The sequence below is a fragment of the Orbicella faveolata genome, unplaced genomic scaffold (genome assembly GCF_042242905.1).
Source record: "Orbicella faveolata isolate gen_17 unplaced genomic scaffold, um_ofav_v1 contig_24, whole genome shotgun sequence".
Classification (NCBI taxonomy): Eukaryota; Metazoa; Cnidaria; class Anthozoa; order Scleractinia; family Merulinidae; genus Orbicella; species Orbicella faveolata.
This window is the reverse complement of record NW_028301552.1, coordinates 23,368,972-23,387,043: the sequence shown is the minus strand read 5'-3', so window position 1 is coordinate 23,387,043 and position 18,072 is coordinate 23,368,972. Positions and strand designations below refer to the sequence as shown.

Below are 18,072 nucleotides of genomic sequence, written 5' to 3'. Positions count from 1 at the left end.
GCAGGTATATTCTGCAGGGTGCAGTCGATTTTTCAACCTGCAACATGCAACCTGAAAATATACCAGAAGTGTAGCAACTCTCTTAAGCTGCTATTGTTTTATTATTGTAGCTGCAGCTGTTATTATTTTAGGGCTTGGAGCAATGTTTCTGTTGTTTGTTCTATTGTTCTCTCAAGGGGTATCAAGCCATTCATGTGAGACCTTAAAAAAGCTGCTACCTGATCCAAATATACCTGCTGATGAAATGTAATTCGCTCCTCAAACCTCAAATTAGCAATGCAATTATATCTGCTGCCTCAAAACAAGCTTGGAATAACTTTTTATTCAAGATCACAGAAGACAGAGAATTTAATTTAATAAGTATATGTCCTCCTTAGAACGAACCATAAACTATAATTAAGGGTTAACCTTGGTTCAAGGACACAATATTTCTACTTTACTTTGTCCATAGCTTCCTCTTGACTTAACCTTGCTTATCCGAGTTCAATGAGATGGTACCACACACTACGATTATCTTTCATTACTTGGACTATTTCTCAGGGTGATACAGTTTAATGTGCTGTTTCACTAGCGGCACTGGTATTGCACAGAGTGTTCACTGCCAACTCTCTGCCTCTTACGGGATTGAAGTGAGTCAAAAAAGTTCCGTATGTCCTCCTCTTGCACCACCTGACAACAAATAACAACCGTTAATGGAGTTACTGTTTGAAATATTGGTCAACTTATTTTTATTCAAAGATGAACTAAATTTTCACGTTTTAGATGAAAAATATACAAAGGATGTTGAGATGCTCTCTCTTCTCATAACTTTAATGTCCTTCAACTTTCTTTCCAAGTAAGACATGGATTTCCAAAATTGAAAACATTCTTATTTCTAGTTGGGCTGTCGAAAGTCAATCATCACTAACAGTCCTAAGTTAGGACCCGCTCTTACATGTATCTGAACATTTCTAAAAGACACATTATTCACAAGACGTTTGTTAGAGTGTTCAATTCAAATCTGACAACAAATATTCCTACCTTTCCTTGAACCACAAACTCTCTAAGATACTCTGTCAGTTCACTCTTCATGTCATTGTATTCTGTAAATAAACACAAGGCTAAAAGATATTTTGTTCACATATAACACTTGTTTCCCACAACAAATGATTTAATTAAGCCAATTCATGACTTAATTTCTCCAAGCTCTAGTAAGGACAAAGTGATAACAAGAAGTTAGAAAATCTCCAATAGGCTTACCGTGCATGACTTCCACTTGTGGAATGCGGTCCATGTTCTGAAGTGCCTGCATGCCACTCTCATATGCTGATACACTGGGTCTCTTCTCTCTACCCCTCTGTTCATACGCAAGCATTGTGTCTGATTCATCCATCAGATACAACACATCCAGGGACTTGTACAGGGACTGCAGTCAAAACAAAACAAACCAGTCTTACTTTGTAACACACTTACATCACACAAAACATTGCCACTTGTGATGAGACTGTCCATTGCTTGTTTTGTAAAGTTTGTTTCATGTTGCCTTGATAGCTCATCCTTTATGCATGAATTACAAATTGCTAACAGCAAAATCTTGTAATTATTTCAGTATGAGAGTGCTATTGTGAGCTATTTGTTAGGCTTGTGATCCATCCCTCTCTTCAGTTATTGTCATTTTGGGAGAGAAGAACAAGCTCCTTTCCTGTTTTTGATGTCTAATAATTTTGAAAGAAATTCACCAATTTTCTGTACATTAGTTGTTTATTGCAGCTGCAATTTTCTTATTTAATGAACAAAAGTCTTTGCCTTATGCTTATTGAATAGGTACCAATAAAAACACTTGGTTGGTTTTTAAAAAGAACTTAAAAGTTTGAGTAATCTACAAGTAGTTTCACAAAATTTACCTATGTCAACAAGACACTGGATTTGTTAACAACCTTTCAAAATAATCTTGGTGTACACCTTACCATACACTTGTCACACTTGCACAAGTTTGACCGCCACCCAGTGTGCCAGTAGGATGCTTTATTATCAACTGTCATCACACTTGCTTGAAGCTGAACAAACTTGCAGTCTGAAGGACTGTTTTCATATTTCACTCCATTACTGATTTTTTCAGTAACTTGTTCCTCTTTATTGGTTGATTTAACTGATTCTGATTGGTCAGAAGAAGTAGGCTCTTGTAAATCAGAATGTGCAACATTATTCAAATCCTACAATCAAGAAATAAAAAGTTTGAACAATAAGAAAGTACCCCTCTCCTTTTTGCCTATTGGAACATCATTACAAAGTGATTTTAACTACCTGATCTCTTTTATTTTTGTCACAAACTTAAGTGGACAGGACATGCACTTTAGGTAAACAAAATGCTTCACCACAAAGGGGAATAGGTTTTCTAATAATATCAACAGCAAAAGCAACAGATGTTGAACTACAACAGCATAAACCATAAAACACAGTGTAAGTGTGATTTGTTCTTCCCCTACAGGGCTGATGAGGGGGAACTGTAACGATGTTATGATGTCATAGGCTGTTCGGGCTTGCGCAGTAGAATGAGATGTATCCTGGATATCGTTGTTGTTGTATTGCGGCTAGTAATGGCAGGCTTTTATGAGCTTTATTGAAACCATTGTGTTATCATCCTTTGGTCTCATTTAGACTATGCTACATGGTGTCAGAAGTGAAACACACATAGTACTGCCGCTTGTGGCCTGGCCGGAAGCCAACTTGGTGAGTTTTTTGAAGTATTTTCTGTGAACTCTCCTGTTGATATCTCTGTACAAGTATTATGCCTACCACGAGTGAAGAAGGTGGTGGTACTTCGGGTTCACAACCCTCGATGATAACTGTTCCTGTGAATATACCACTTCCAGAAAGGATGGATTTAAGCGGTGGAAATCTTCCTGTCAAATGTCAACGATTCTGTCAAGCGTGGTCAAATTATGAAATCGCAGCTCAGCTAAAAGACCCCGAAAACCTGGGCAGAAATAATGAATGACAGGCAGCCACGTTACTTACGTGCATCGGTTCTGATGCATTAGACGTAATTGATGCTATGGAGTTTGAGAACGAAGACCAAAGAAAAGACCCAGAAGTGATCTTAGAAAAGATGAAACAATACTGCACTGGGGAGTGCAATGAGACCTATGAAAGGTATGTGTTCAACCGTCGGGACCAAGAGTCAAATGAATCAGTTGATGCTTATGTCACCGCATTATGAAAATTAGCGAAGAAATGCGACTATGGGTCATTAACAGACTCACTTATTCGTGATAGAATGGTGGTGGGCATCAATGACAATTCTGCTCGTAAGAAGCTCCTGCAGACAAGCAAGCTCATTTTAGGACAATGTATAGACATCTGCAGATCTTCGCAGACATCAGCAAGGCAGCTAAAGGAGATGAATCAAGAGAATGTCCGTTTCGTGAAGGAAGACAAAAGAAAAACAGTTGACAAAAAGAAGACAAAGGTTCCAGAGAAGAACCAAAACGAGTCACAAGAACGCAAGTGCAAGTTTTCTTCCAGGCACCATCCTTTCACGAAGAAGAACTGCCCTGCATGGGGAACATCTTCCAAGAATTGTGGCAAGCCAAACAATTTTGCAGTGTCCTGCCAAGAATCTAAGAAGAAAGTTCTGTCTGTGGATTACACATCCGAAGATGAGGAGTATGAATATGTGGCCGAGATTGAAGTGAAAGAGCAGGTTAATGCATTAGCCTCCAGTCGTCACCCTAACAAAGTTTTTGCCACTCTACTGGTCAATGGAAACCAGGAAAAGTTTCGGTTAGACAGTGGATCAACAGTAAACATCATGACTGATGAGACAGTGTTAAAGCTCTGTGGCCAAAACGGCTTGAGTGAATTGGAAGAAACCCCTGTGACCTTGGTAATGTACAACCAGTCAGAGGTCAAACCCTTGGGCAAGAAGCGATTCAAAGTCATCAACCCCAAGAACAATAAGAAATACAGCATTGAGTTTCATCTTGTTCATGGTGATTGTAAATCCATTTTGGGCTTGAGGGCCAGCGAACACCTTCAGCTGCTAACAAGTCAACAGCCAAAATATTCTTTCTGTGGAGTCAAGTGGTGTGGAGGAGAAAGGTCCCAAGGTGGAAGACTACATTTCGCAGTACACCGATGTGTTCACTGGAGAAGGCAAACTAGAAGGGCTACTCCACCTGGAGATAAACAAGAATGTCCAACCAGTCCAGCTACCTACACGGAAAGTCCCCATTGCCCTCAGAGAGCCTCTAAAACAAGAACTGGACAGATTGTCAAATATTGGAGTGATTCAGAAGGTTGATACACCTACGAACTGGATTTCAGCACTTGTGGTCACAACAAAGAAAAATGGCAAAGTTAGACTGTGTATTGACCCAAAACCATTGAATGAAGCTTTACACGGAAATCATTACCCCTTACCTACAATAGATGATGTCCTGCCTCTGTTATCAAAGGCCCGTGTGTTCACAGTATTGGATGCAAAAAATGGGTTCTAGCACATACAGCTGGACGAGCCAAGTAGCTTTGCTACTACCTTTGGAACACCCTGGGGACGCTTTCGGTGGCTTCACTTGTCGTTTGGTGTATCCCCAGCTCCAGAGGAGTTTCAGAGGAGGATTGATATTGCACTTGAAGGCCTACCAGGGCGGAATGCTATAGCAGATGACATCCTGGTGTTCGGAGCAGGAGACACCGATGAGGAAGCACTCAAAGATCATGACCGAAACCTGAGTCAGCAGAGGGGCATCAAGCTCAACTCAGAGAAGATACAGTTCAGACAGAAGCAAGTCAGCTACATGGGCCACATCATATCGTCAGAGGGTCTCCGGGCTGATCCAAACAAGCTGAAAGCCATCAATGAAATGCTGCCTCCTACGGACAAGGAAGGTGTGCAGAGAGTACTAGGCATGATTAATTACGTGCAGAAGTTTGCTCCCAACCTAGCAGATTTGGCCAAACCACTGAGAGAGCTTGTCAAGAAGGACAATGAGTTTGTCTGGGATAAAGAGGTTCATGGCCAGTGTCTAGATCAAGTGAAGCAGGTTCTAACCCGGGCACCTGCGCTCAAGTTCTTCGACCCCCAAAAGAAGACTGTACTCCAGTGCGACGCCTCTGTGAATTGTCTTGGAGCGTGCTTGATGCAGAATGGGCACCCTGTGGCGTATGCCTCCAGGGCTCTGATGCGTACTGAGACTAACTACGCTCAGATAGAAAATGAACTATTAGCAATTGTCTTTAGCGTTAAGCGAGTGCACCAAAGCGATTGCAGAGAATGCTGTTGCGTCTACAGAAATTTGATTTAGAGGTTTCCCACAGAAAGGGTACAGAGATGCACATGGCTGATCCACTTAGCCAAGCTTACCTTCCCCTGGTTAAACAAGACACAGTTGACACCCAGGAAGTATGGAATGTTGCCGACACAAGATCACCAACAGAAGTTGAGACTGAGTATATAGACATGGCAGAGTCTGTGCCCATTCGGAAACTAACCTTGCAGGAAATCAAAAGTGCCACTGAAGTTGATGCAGAGCTCCAGGCATTAGCTCCTATTATCACACAAGGCTGGCCAGAGAGAAGGGCTGATGTACCCTCCCAGTTGCAGGTCTATTTTCCCTTCAGAAAAGAGTTGTCAATACAGGATGGTGTTGTGTTCAAGGGTGAGCACATTGTAGTACCATCTAGCCTCAGGCAATGCATGATGGATAAAGTACATGCCAGTCACCTGGGCATTCAGGGGTGCCTCATGAGAGCCAAAGAAGCCTTCTACTGGCCAGGCATCTACAAGCAAATCACAGAATTCATCTCAAGGTGCAGCATTTGCAACAGCTACAAACCAGAGCAGCAGAAAGAACCTCTGAAATGTCACGAAATACCTACACGACCATGGCAGAGCATCTCGGCAGACCTGTTCAAGCTCAATGGCACCCAGTACTTGATTACAACTGACCGCTATTCTAATTTCTTCGAGTTGGATATCCTGACGTCTACGACAGCCAGAGCGGTCATTAACAAGCTGAAACCTCATCTGGCAAGATATGGTCTTCCAAACCAACTCACAACAGACAACAACCCACAGTTTGACTGTGCTGAGTTTCAGAAGTTTGCAGCCGAGTACCAGTTTGAACACGTTAAAACGTCTCCACGGTATCCTCAATCCAACGGGAAGGCTGAGAACAGTGTCAAAACAGCAAAGAATATCTTGAAAAAAGCTGCTGATGCAAGCCATGACCCACACTTGTCTCTACTGGACTTCTGGAATACACCATCAGAAGGAATGGACAGCACCCCTGCACAGCATCTCTTCTTGTGTAGAACCCGTACCGCACTACCCATGGCTAGCCACCTGCTTCAGCCAAAAGTCATTCCCGATGCACACCTGAACTTGCAACAGAGACAAAACAAGCAAGCGCTCTCCTTCAACAGAGGTGCATAAGAGTTGCAACCATTAAAAGATGGCGATGTGGTGCAGGTCTGACCATTACCAGGTCATTCAAAGTGGTTTAAAGCGCAAGTGAGTAGTCAGGAAGCTCCACGCTCCCATCAAGTCCGCAGAGAGGATGGTAGGCTCTACCGCCGAAACTGTTCACATCTGTACAAAGTTCCTGAGAACTTTCAAGCGATGCCAGACGGAGACATAGGGGAATCGAAGGTCAATGCTCAAACTCTACTCCCCACCAGGAAACCTACTGAGGAGACACTCCAGGTGCCCCCTGAACCTTCAGCGTTGCAGTTACCAGATGTTTCGCAGCCAGATTTACAGCCAGCTTCGCCAAGTATTCCCACTCCTGTCTCTACTAGAAGTGGCAGGATTGTTAGGAGACCCGCTTACCTCAGGGATTTCACCACCTAGGAATCCACTGTAAAGGCTTTTCGAACAGTTCTGAACCGTGAACAGTGTTAGATTTGTTTTGTTTCATCACTTGTCCTTTCATCCATTGCCTACCTTACCGTCCCTTCATTTCTTTGTTTTGTTTGTTCAAGAAGGGAGATGTAACAATGTTATGATGTCATAGGCTGTTCGGGCTTGCGCAGTAGAATGAGATGTATCCCGGATGGAGTTGTTGTTGTATTATGGCTACTAATGGTGGGCTTTTATGAGCTTTATTAAGCCGTTGTGTTATCATCGTTTGGTCTCGTTTAGACTATGCTACAGGAACTGCTATCAAAAACTCAAATTGTTTGTTTAACAGCTGCTCACCTCTGTCTTCATTCCACCTCCTAGAGTGAGAAGAGGGAGCAGGAAGAGAGAGAGAGAGACCACCAGAGACAAATAGTTCAAAGCCACTGTTGTGACTGTTTTACTACTTTTATATCATTTATATGTGCTCTGTTTTGCTCAAAATTAGTATCATGATAAAATCATTTGCACACCTCTCAGATAATGGACAGAGAAAACAGTACTGTAAATTCACTCTTGCAAGATAGCAGTGGTTCCTCTTATGAGCCTGCAATTGAAGAGATGGAACTACCTACCACTTCTGATTCTTTCTGTTGTTCAGTTTCTTTAGCACTGCAAGTCTTAGTGCTATCTTCATTGTGGCTTGCTTGTGAGTGGCCTTCATCTGAATCACTTGGCTTAACAACTTTAATTTTGGCCTCTGTCTCTTGTTTAGAAACAATTTGTTGACTAGGGCCAATAAATATTGAAGACTGCTGCTGCGGTACTGCTATACATGACATAAAAAAAAAAAATGAACAGAACACCTATAGACATGGCAAAACATGTAATGCATTCTCAAAAAATGTTCAGTAAATAAAATACAAAAACATTGACAGGGCTAAGCCTAAAGTGTACACAAATATACCCTTAACCTTCCATGAGTGATACACATCTGAATTCTCTACACAGTATCAATGTCAGCTGGTCTGTCTCCTGCCAGTTGGGATTTTAACCATGTTATGTCCATTAATGTTACTTGTTTCACTGCTTGTTTCCATTGGCTCTAAAAGTCCCTTTTGGGGAGTGGTCAATTAAGATATTTATTCATTTATATATATTTTTCTGACATGATTTTGTTTACCTGACAGAGAAAGATAAGCTTGAAGGAAACTACATTTTGTCATACAATCATCACAAATCATCTCTTGAAAGTCACCTCCAGGTGGCGGCAGATTCCCCAAGTGCTGAAAACACAGGGTTCACATAAGTTTTCAAGGTAGGGTGTCAATAACGAATTCCAATGGGTCAACTCCCAGTGCTACCACTGAATCATTACAAATTTTCAATTAATTTGCTGGGTCATGTAGCTGATCTTGTCAGGTTTTTGACCTGAGACCCTTCACTTATCTGGAACACTGACAAACATGTATGTGTAGCATTCTTACAGCATATACATGAAAGGTTGACACCGGAGACTCGTTACTATCTCTCAATATGAGTTATCCGCACTGCAAGAGTTCTCAAAGCTCAGTGCTCAACAAAGCTCTCCTTCACAATGGAAAGTTAACCAATGTAAAGGCATTGTACACCTGTATGTTCAAATTAAACAGAAACTAAACAGGTACAATATACACATCCTATGTTGCTATCATTTTATGGAAACTGAATGTCTGATTAACAAGACTAGCCACAAATAAAACAAACAAATTATGATGCTGGTCTAACCTCAGTGCATTTTAAATCTTTAACTTCCATATCAAACATCTTAACAAGTAAACAGGAGACAACAATAGACACTGGCAATTAAGGGACACTGTTTCAAAGTACCACCAAATTTTCAGAACTGATATTTAATAAGGGTAAAGGTAATTTGGCTAAGTTGGTAGCCAGCGGATTCCCTCACATGATGTGGGTAAACATACGGTTTAGCAGGGCCCCCTAAATGCTAATCGCTATGAAATCAGAGCTCTCCCTTTGAAGCCAAAAACCATTTTGCTTATGTTGTGTCATGTGATGTTACATCCAAAGGCTTTTTGTTTAAAACCCATCCCTTCCTCTGGGTATGTACTAAGTAGTGGACCAAGTCAAGACCCGACGATGGAACCCAAGCTTACCCTTGAGTGGTACCAGTCCTCACAAATAATACACTGAATCATTTCATCTTCAATCTGCAAATAAGATCAAACATATTAATGTGTAAAAGTACACATCAAATTGTTGTGTCCAATTAATGTAATGATTTGATTTACCACCCTCCTTCCAACAACCACCACCATTCCAACAATGCCACCCCCTCCCCCTGCCCAACTAAAGTGCTTTTGTTAATAAACAGACCTATTTCAAATAGTGCCCCTTTTCCACTAAGCCCCTACTTCTATTTTTTAGTAAAGTACCATCAGAGTACAAAGAAATAATCCATGGTTTATCCTCCTCTAACATCACTCCCAACAGCCTTATGCGCCTCATGGTGTGAAGAGAAATAACTAACTAAACTAACATCACTCCCACAACTGCTATTTCAACAGGAGAACACGATAAATTATTCCTTTCAGGCCTGGGGTTTCAATAAGGGCTGATAATGGAGCAAATTGACCGGCCATGAGGACAATTTTGCCTAGCTGTTTAGACCATGAAGAGGAGAGATCTTCTTAAACAGCAGTCCAACTCAAAAAGTTTTAAGCCCACTTGTGAAAACCAGCTGCCCTCCCACTGAAAACATTAATGAAACCCCTGCTTTTAACAAGAGACCCTGTCTAAACCATAAAAGATGACAGCTTTTATTACAACATTAGTGAAAAGGCTTCACCTCATCTTCCAGATCAGGATATGGTCTGTGGCAAGTACAATAAACTCCTCGGAAATTCTGATTATACTTGTTCATTGTATTCCCTGCATCTTTTTGCTACAATGAGAATAAGTTAAAACTTGGTTCAAAAAATTGTAGTACTATGTCTGAGTTATAATGGGAAGAATTCCCTTCCTTTAAAAACTTGTTGATATAAACATGCATGTGTAAGCGTACAGACAAATATGATTTACTCTAAAACTGACAAGGACAGTAGTGTCTGAAAAGAAATGAAATAGAAACAAATAGACACTGACAATACATTGATTAATAAATACCTTTTTAAACAATTGACCAAAAAATTTGTCAAAGACAAGAGTGTCAAAAACTTACAGGGTATAACTTGCACTTGGAATTACCAAATTTCTTGTTTCCACAGTCACAACGAAAATTTCTGAGAAAGAATAAAAGCCTTGTAGATGACATATATGATAATATCTGGTGATTGTTGCAAAGGCAACATAAGAGGGCATCAAGAATAGTGATGGTCCTTATTAGTCTACCTGCACAAGTGATGCCAAAGCTTGCTACAAAGGAATTAACTGGAGCTGTCACGCATAACAATGAGTGAGATATATTGCATGCAGTTTTGTGCATGTATAGTACACTGCAGGTGCTGGAATTCCCATGGTCTGTAAGGCACATGAAAATGGCATGACCGGCTTGTATTGCTATTGGTGAGAGTGTCTAAGAAGTCTTTTTAACACTCTTCTATGCACCCTTCCTTCGAGCATCTCCACATTCCCTGTGCTAGAGATGCTTTTGTGAGAGTGTTCATGATTTACAGCAGTGCCTGGGCCAGAAATTCTTTTGGGTATAAATCCAGCTACTACTTTGTGATATTTTCATGTCAACCTGGATGTTTACTGAGAAGAGAGGACAATTTTAACCACTTAAAACCCCTAGCGTAGTAGTCACCTTTTAGTGTACAGCTCATAGAGCACATGTCCTTCATGGCAAGTCAGGGTACAAGCTAAACATACCCCAGCTGGCTCCGCATCTGTTGGTGAACACGTGCCACACGCATAAAGTGCCTGGCGCTTTACATAACCCTGCAAATTAGATATACAGATACGTGATTCTTCTTCTCTTCTTTAATTGATGTTTTGCATGAACGGCATTTTAATAGCACATTTATCAGTGTTAAGAAACTTGATAAATGAAAAAGAATAACTTCTTCAGCGCTGTCCACACCAGCATGTTTGAAAATGCATACTTTTTTTTAAATTTGTTCATGCCTATCATCCACACTTTTGCGATTGAAGACACTCATAGTTTTCTTCAGACATGCACACAGTTGAAAATGCAGTCCTGAGTGGAGACATTTGAAAATGGAAGAGTGGACAGCAAAAACAGAGGCTTTTGAAAACACTGACTGCACAGCACATGTGAAAATGATAGTTGTAGTGTTTTAGCAAACATATCAAGTGTTTTTTGATACATGGACTGGGACATGACACAATAATAGTATTGTGGACACGGATCGTTTGATGCATTTTAGTGCAAAAACAAACATTTTTTAAGAGCGCTGCCTAGGGGGTGGACCATTTGAGTTTTGAGGGTGGGGGATGGGGTGGGTAATTTGTTATTGGCATTTGCAGGACTTGCGTGTGCATTACAATTTTTTTTCTCCATTTAAAATACTCATTTTTCGGCTCACCAAACATGCATGAAAGTTTTCTTGGCAGTGGTCATGTGTATGTGTTTTTTTCTGGTACGTGTATACTTCCAATATATTTCTCAAATTCACCCACCCCGTCTCAAAAGTCCAATGGTCCACCCCTGATAAGTTCATGTCACGATGGCCATAATCCTTGCACTGATAAACTTCCAGTTTTAGAAATTGAATTTTTAAATAAATTAGGCTCAGTTTGGTTGACAGTGAATAGATTGAAAATTGTCTTGAATCATTTCAATAATAGGTCTTAAATGAAGCGTAAGATCTACCCTAAAATGAGCTAAAAACAGTGTAAGCTTAGTTTAAATGAACTTACGGTGAGGTAAGTACAATGTTGATCGTCGCTGTCGCCCAAAACAGCTCTCGCCTCCTCCTCTAGTTCGTTATCCTCATGCAAAACATCAACCATAGATACCACTTCGTCTTCAAGGACTCCAGCTTCCATCTTTTCAGCTGTTTGTTGGTTCTTTCTCAAAAAACACGAGAAAAATTCACACACACAAAACGCTAAGAACAAAATGGCGCGAAACTTGGATTCGATTGCAGGTCACATGTTACGTCACATGTTTACAAAAATAATCGTTACCAGGCTTTCTTGACCGGACTCGCAGATCTTTGGAGCAGTCTGGGTACGTTTAGAGAGCAATCTTTGGACTCCCATATGAAAAGGACAGGGCGCTCGTCGTAGGGTGTTCAGCCTCAGTCCACAGTGAGAGCTTTTGCAGTACCTTTTGTATTGAACCGAAAAAATATGACATGAGATGATGTGTTGTTTTAGAATTGGTCGCTCTTATTAGGAGTGGAAAAAAAAAATTCAAGCCACGCCCACAAAACAGGATCTTGATACTTCTTAATATTATTATAGGGGTTCTTTTCACTATTTTATGGTTAGTATCAAAATTGATTACAAAATGTTACAGGAAATAGTGATGGGTGCAATTTTACTGTAATGTTCACCCTTAACTTGCTCCCCGGGCGGGAACTTTTTCTCGCCTTGTTCACTTTTTGAGTTCAACGAACATGTCAGGAAAACAAGCGACACAGAGTTTTCTTCCGAAATACTACTGACCTCATTACTACCACAACTTGAATCTCCTCTTGTCTATATTCTTGAAAATTGCGACAAACGAGAGGGGCATATTGGAAGATTCAAAAGAAAAGCTTTGCTGAAAACTATGTGCGCCTTGTGGAATTCAAATCGCGGAATCGAGACTCAGAACTTGTTATTAAACGCGGTTGGCATCATGGATAAACTACAATTTTGTTGCTCAGAATTGATTTAAAAGTTCACCGTAAAGTAAATGTAAGGTAACAAACTGCACTTTATCGCTGAGCTTTTTCACCGTAAATCTATTTTGAATTCCCTAACGAACTTGTCTCGGTTTAGAATCTTTCCTTTTCTTCATTCAGTCGCTTTTGTTGCACATTTACGAGCATTTTTCAATTAAATCTTTCGTATCAAACTCTGCCCAGCTGAGCTGAGTTATATTCTTTGGCTCGTTTTTCTGTTTTTCGGGATGTATTGCCCATTATTGTTTTATTTCCGCAGTAAAAAGTTATCCAAATCTCTAATGACTGGTGACCGAGATCACTAGAAACCCATCATCTGAGGATTAGAATTTGAATGATTTTTGTAAGTTATTAATTGTTAAACTAGTTGTAAACACTGATATTTGCTCACTTACTGAATCAGTAAGCCAGTTTGATATCCAACTGATTACGTGTGCTAATTTAAAATATTTACATACACCTGACGTGTGAATACGAATGAGGGAATTTCTTTTAATCCTTCTCTGGAGTACTTATTTTGAAGTTCAAGAGGTATTGTTTAAATCCAAGGTGCACCCAAATTAATTACGTCAAAATGTTTTCAATGGAGATTTGCAAATGATAGAAATTACTAGTCTCAACCGGTGAAATGTATTGAACACGTATTAATCAACGAATAGAGACAAAAAGGGAACATCAAGCTGTTTTGAACAAAGAATTCACCGAGCATTTCCTTTTATGTCATTCAGAACAAATGAGTCCAGCCATTCCTGATATATTAAAAATAAAACTTAACCCCGGGGCGATGAGGAATACAACGAAAATTACTTACTCATACTCAATCTCGGTGCAATTTCTGTTGTTTTGTTCCCTTATCTTTCAGGCGAAGTTAAAATCTCGTACATCGGAAACAGGTTCAAATAGCTTCTTGTGTTAATTGTACTGAAGTCTACTGTTTTCATTGCTATATTCAGTTTACTATCCGGCAAGGACTGGCAATTTATTCCGTGCTCACTCAAACAAGATTGAGCAGCTTCCAAGTTATTACCTGCAAAATTGCTAAGAGTATATCAGGTACGTGAACTGGTAAATCTTTTATTTTCAGTCTTTTTTTAATGTGACCGGTGAACTGAAAATGTTTTTTTTTCATTGCCGTCGGGAACTCTATATCTTGCGTAGGAAGTAAAGAGTTAAAAAAGTAAACTTCTCATTTGAAAATAGGGATTGCGACCAATTTAAAACTTGAGCGAGAGTGTTTCAGGGATACATTAACGTGTTTGTCCTTTAATCCCTGAAGCCCCGTGAATGTGTTGGTAAAACGAATCCACGGCATTGGTGTTTGCCGACTGAACTAAAAGAAAAAAATTAATATTCCCGACTTCGTAACAAAAATTTTAATTTTTCAGTTAATATTGCGATTATCATTGGGTTGGCCTCTTTATGGAAAGCAAGCTGGTAGCTGGTGATCCGCTGCCATATACATTGGATACTTCATAATACACTCTTCAAAACAGAACTGAAAATATATATTTTTATGAATATAGACTAACTAACCCATATTAGTCTGCCTAAATATGCCCTATATATTTGTAATCTGCGACATCATTGACACTCGATGAATGCAAGCTTCAGATTTCTTCGTTCAGCGCGCACCTGTCATTTTTAAACCATTTGAATGGGTGACTGAGTTTTTACCTTCATCATTTTTCCTTTGATCAATTGAACTACAACGCGTCATTTTCTATGGGTATCGTGAGACCACCGATAGTTGCGGTTTTCCTTGCATTGAATTGTTGTTAGTGATTTTTGAGTTACGATTTTTGGGTCCACTGTACCACCAGTGTACCAGGATAAAAAGTATTTTACAAATGACGAATTCTTCAATGGCAGTCACATGAACTGAAAATGATAAATGTGAGACTTACTTAAACCATCTAATGTTAAAAGATGTTAACTGAAACATCCTAGATATTTCTTACTTCTAACAATCAGAACAGAGGTTGCCAGCTGTTTTCGATAATTCACCGAACAAAAATCATTTTGGCTTCGGCTGATAACACTTTGCCTCAGTCAACCTAAATTACTCTGGATATCATAAATATCAAAGTTAAAAGCTCATATAAGAATTGTTTTGACATACATTATACAGTAACTCACGTCAAGAAAATAATGGTTTACATCCATTTGCCTACTAGTGAACACGTATTGTAGGTTTATGTTCAAAAATTTAACTTAAAACTAAGTCTTGCACTGGGCGTGTATATCGGAGTATGCAGACCATTGCCTTCGAGAGGGCAGCTGTGGATTAAAGATACGCTGTATTATTACTGAGAGGGCCAATAATTAAAATAAACCAATCAGTCATAAGACTTGGTGATGTTCCCACAGTACTTGTTCAAGCATTAACGTAATAAAACATGGTCTAGCTCTGATATTAATGAGAATTCAGTGATTTTGCCCTCTATGTTATAAAACTGACTACCTTTTTACAAAGAAAACATAGTGGGCAAGAAAATACACTCATATCCAAGATGTAAAAAGCTGCTTTGGGGAGCATGCGCAGAATCCTTGCACGTGAGTCCCGGCGCTACATGGTCTACAATAATTCTACAATTGAAGTTCACTCAACAGGCTCAGTTTCATAATGCGCTCCGTAGTTTGATATAAATACATAGTTGTCATCATTTACTTCAGTTATAATGGTTCAGACGCAAATGAGAAAGAGCATGCGAAAAACTGAAATGTCCTCAGAACTAATTTCTCTGAACGCAAATTGAAACACTATTTGTCTAGCTAGACACATGTCCTGATTAAGAACTCTCAAATAGCGCTTCTATACTTATGCTTTATCTCATCAATTATAATTTATTTTTAACCGCGTTTTCTAAGACGAAATATTACGCAACCCGAAAACAGAACATTTTCGAACAACCAGTGTTCTGTTGACACAATCATCATTCAAAGCAGATGTAGATTCCCTTACCGGCAAGTTGTGGTGAAATGTTTCCAATTCGTACTTGTTCGTTTTCTCGTTTCGTTTAAACATTAAAGTGCACTAACCCCAAAAATTTTTTTTTCGCTAAAACGAATCTAGACTTTATTTGAAGCATTTGGGCGAAGAAATTTTTGAATTTGGTTGAATCCTCGACTTTCTATGCCCTTTCAAAGTCGCGCTTGAATTGTTTCACGACCGCGTTTTAGGGAGTCTGGGGCGGCGGTACCTGATGACGTCTACCCAGGAACCAAACACAATAGCGCCTCAGTCAACCCTCTGTATTTGCTCGAGAAAATGGAACCCAAAACTGATCGTTCCGATGTATTTTGGCACTAAAACGTCCAAGTTTTGTCTCAGAATCATTCCTTTTTCGTCACTGGAGTCAGAGTTAAGTTTCGATTCGGAAGATTCCGAAATAAACTTCGATCGAGCACGTGCGACAACTGTGAACTCACTGCTTAGAGCTTTGAGAGCAATTTACAATATTTCAAGCGACGAAGGGGAAGACTTCTTTGTGGACGAGCTGCTTGTACATTAGGAATGGAAAGCTAGATACGAAATGGAGGAGCAGGCAAACGAAAAGTAGGAAAGAAAACTCGAGGACTGCTTTGGATGGTAATTTCGTCAACTAAACACAAGATTCCCACGCGTATTTATAGCCCGTTTACATTTGTCCGTAGCGAGAATGTATTTTGTCAAGGTGTGACTGTTCTGTTAAATCCAGTTTGTGTTTTACTTTCAATTGAATGCTTCATGTTTATAAGAGCGACGTACGTGTTGCAGTTTTGGAGACTTGATGACCTCCAAAACATTGGCTTCGATCGATTGAAAATCGTATTGTTTGGACCTGTATTTTTGAAGCTGCGGGAAGCAAGGTGGAAGGAAACATTTCATACAATTACCGATTTCACATTGTCACACGTTTTAACTCGTAACTCCAAATAACCAATGTAAATTGTTCTTAAAGTTTGCAGTGAAATTCGTCGGATAAGCGAAAAGGATGTGTTTCCTAAGCGGTCCGGAGATAATGTTACGCGGTCATATTTTTTACGCTGTTGCACAGAATCTTTGTCGCACTGCTGATTTCCAAACCTTCGAAAAACTCTGTGAGTCTAAAAATTTTGTTATCATGTAATTCTAAAGGATTGATCTTCGACTTTCATCTAAATCGAAACAGAAATAAGTGTTGGTTAGCGGCGTACAGTTGCGATCTATTTACATATCAGTATAACGCTTCTTTATCATGATCAGATCACACAACTTTGCCGGTTATGTTAATATATAGATTTAGGCCAGCCTAAAGCGTAGCTCCTGGGCCGGGTTGTTCAGCGCCAAATAACCCAGGAAATGGTAGAATTTTGATTTAAGTTTTGTAACTTTGCCGTGAGGTTTTCTGTATATTGTTTGGCCTTCTCTTTGGAGTTTTAACGATGACTATATACACAAGACAAAGCAGTAAAAAGCATTTGTATAGACGAAAAAGTTATAATTCGGTTAACTGTTAATCCTGGGTTAGCGTTAACCGGCTTCCGAACAATCCCGCCCTGTTTTCAACAAGTTAACCTGGGATGAGCCCGCGATCCAATCCAAAACCAGCACTTTGTCAGCGGTCAACTTCAAAAACACACGCGACCGCGATGAGCTGTAAACTTGAGCCCACGATATGTCACGTGATACTGGTCAGCGGATATCTTGTTTTGACAGGTGTCAATTGATCATAACATGGATGTCCAATATCAAAGAAATACACGGTAAACCAAGGCTGCATGTCTCTGTCAACCTATTATTTGGAGTATGGCCACCATGTTGCGCGACTCCGTCGTCGTCGTCGCCGTCGTGCGTACGCGCCCACAAGCAATACCGCTAGCCATGATAACCACGAGAAAATCAACTCATGGGTTTCCTTTTCTTTCCTATATGAGAATGGGGCTCCGCTTGGGGGCCCTTCGGGCCGCCGGAGCTCCGCTATAAATACTGCGGGATTGGAAGATATAGGTTGTCAATAGTATTTGTACAAATCGCTGGTTAGCTCTAAGCAGAAAATTTATGAAAATAGCGTTCGAAAGTCTGCGGAACAAATTCTACTGAGAGTTCTTCAATGGTTCTCACAGATTCAGTTCGCTTGTTTCGGTTCGACAAAATCAGCCATAGTTTACGTCTTTATTGCACCATTAGCCGATCATCGCCAGTAAATTGTACAGCATATCTTTCTTTGAATCTGGAATATTGCTGCAACAACCGATAGCACCTCTGGAAGGCGTTTCAGCGCACTTTTCGAATGTGTATTGCACCATCCCGAAGGAAATGAGAGGACGCGAGATATCCAACCTTCCTGGGTAGACGTCACAAGAGCCGCTGGACCCATTCTCCTCAAACTCGGTCGTGAAACAAAATGGCGCTGTTTTGGAGCTATTTTCGAGATT

The 18,072-nt window shown here is 40.1% G+C and overlaps 1 protein-coding gene across 2 annotated transcripts; it reads right to left on the bottom strand.

Annotated features, from left to right (window-relative positions):
* Positions 1–302: 302 nt before the first annotated feature.
* LOC110063122 (putative E3 ubiquitin-protein ligase UBR7) lies at positions 303–11,935 on the bottom strand. Of its 2 annotated transcripts, none has more exons than XM_089291012.1 (11): positions 11,702–11,935; positions 10,626–10,759; positions 10,041–10,101; positions 9,669–9,764; positions 8,977–9,030; positions 8,004–8,106; positions 7,456–7,649; positions 1,947–2,192; positions 1,240–1,405; positions 1,021–1,082; positions 303–669 (listed from the first exon to the last, which is right to left on the bottom strand). In XM_089291012.1, the coding sequence occupies exons 1-11, from the start codon at positions 11,828–11,830 to the stop codon at positions 568–570; spliced, it is 1,347 nt and encodes a 448-aa protein (XP_089147138.1). In that variant the 5' UTR covers positions 11,831–11,935; the 3' UTR covers positions 303–567. The 2 variants fall into 2 exon arrangements, with proteins under 2 accessions (XP_089147138.1, XP_089147139.1); XM_089291013.1 differs by having other exon boundaries at positions 7,456–7,646.
* Positions 11,936–18,072: the final 6,137 nt, after the last annotated feature.

Coding starts and splice junctions, on each gene's coding strand:
- LOC110063122 (XM_089291012.1), bottom strand. CDS start 11,830: ATGGAAGCTGGAGTCCTTGAAGACGAAGTGGTATCTATGGTTGATGTT. Junction 9,765..10,040: donor CCAAGTGCAAGTTATACCCT/GTAAGTTTTTGA, acceptor TTCTCATTGTAG/CAAAAAGATGCAGGGAATAC. Junction 9,031..9,668: donor ATCCTGATCTGGAAGATGAG/GTGAAGCCTTTT, acceptor TCTTATTTGCAG/ATTGAAGATGAAATGATTCA.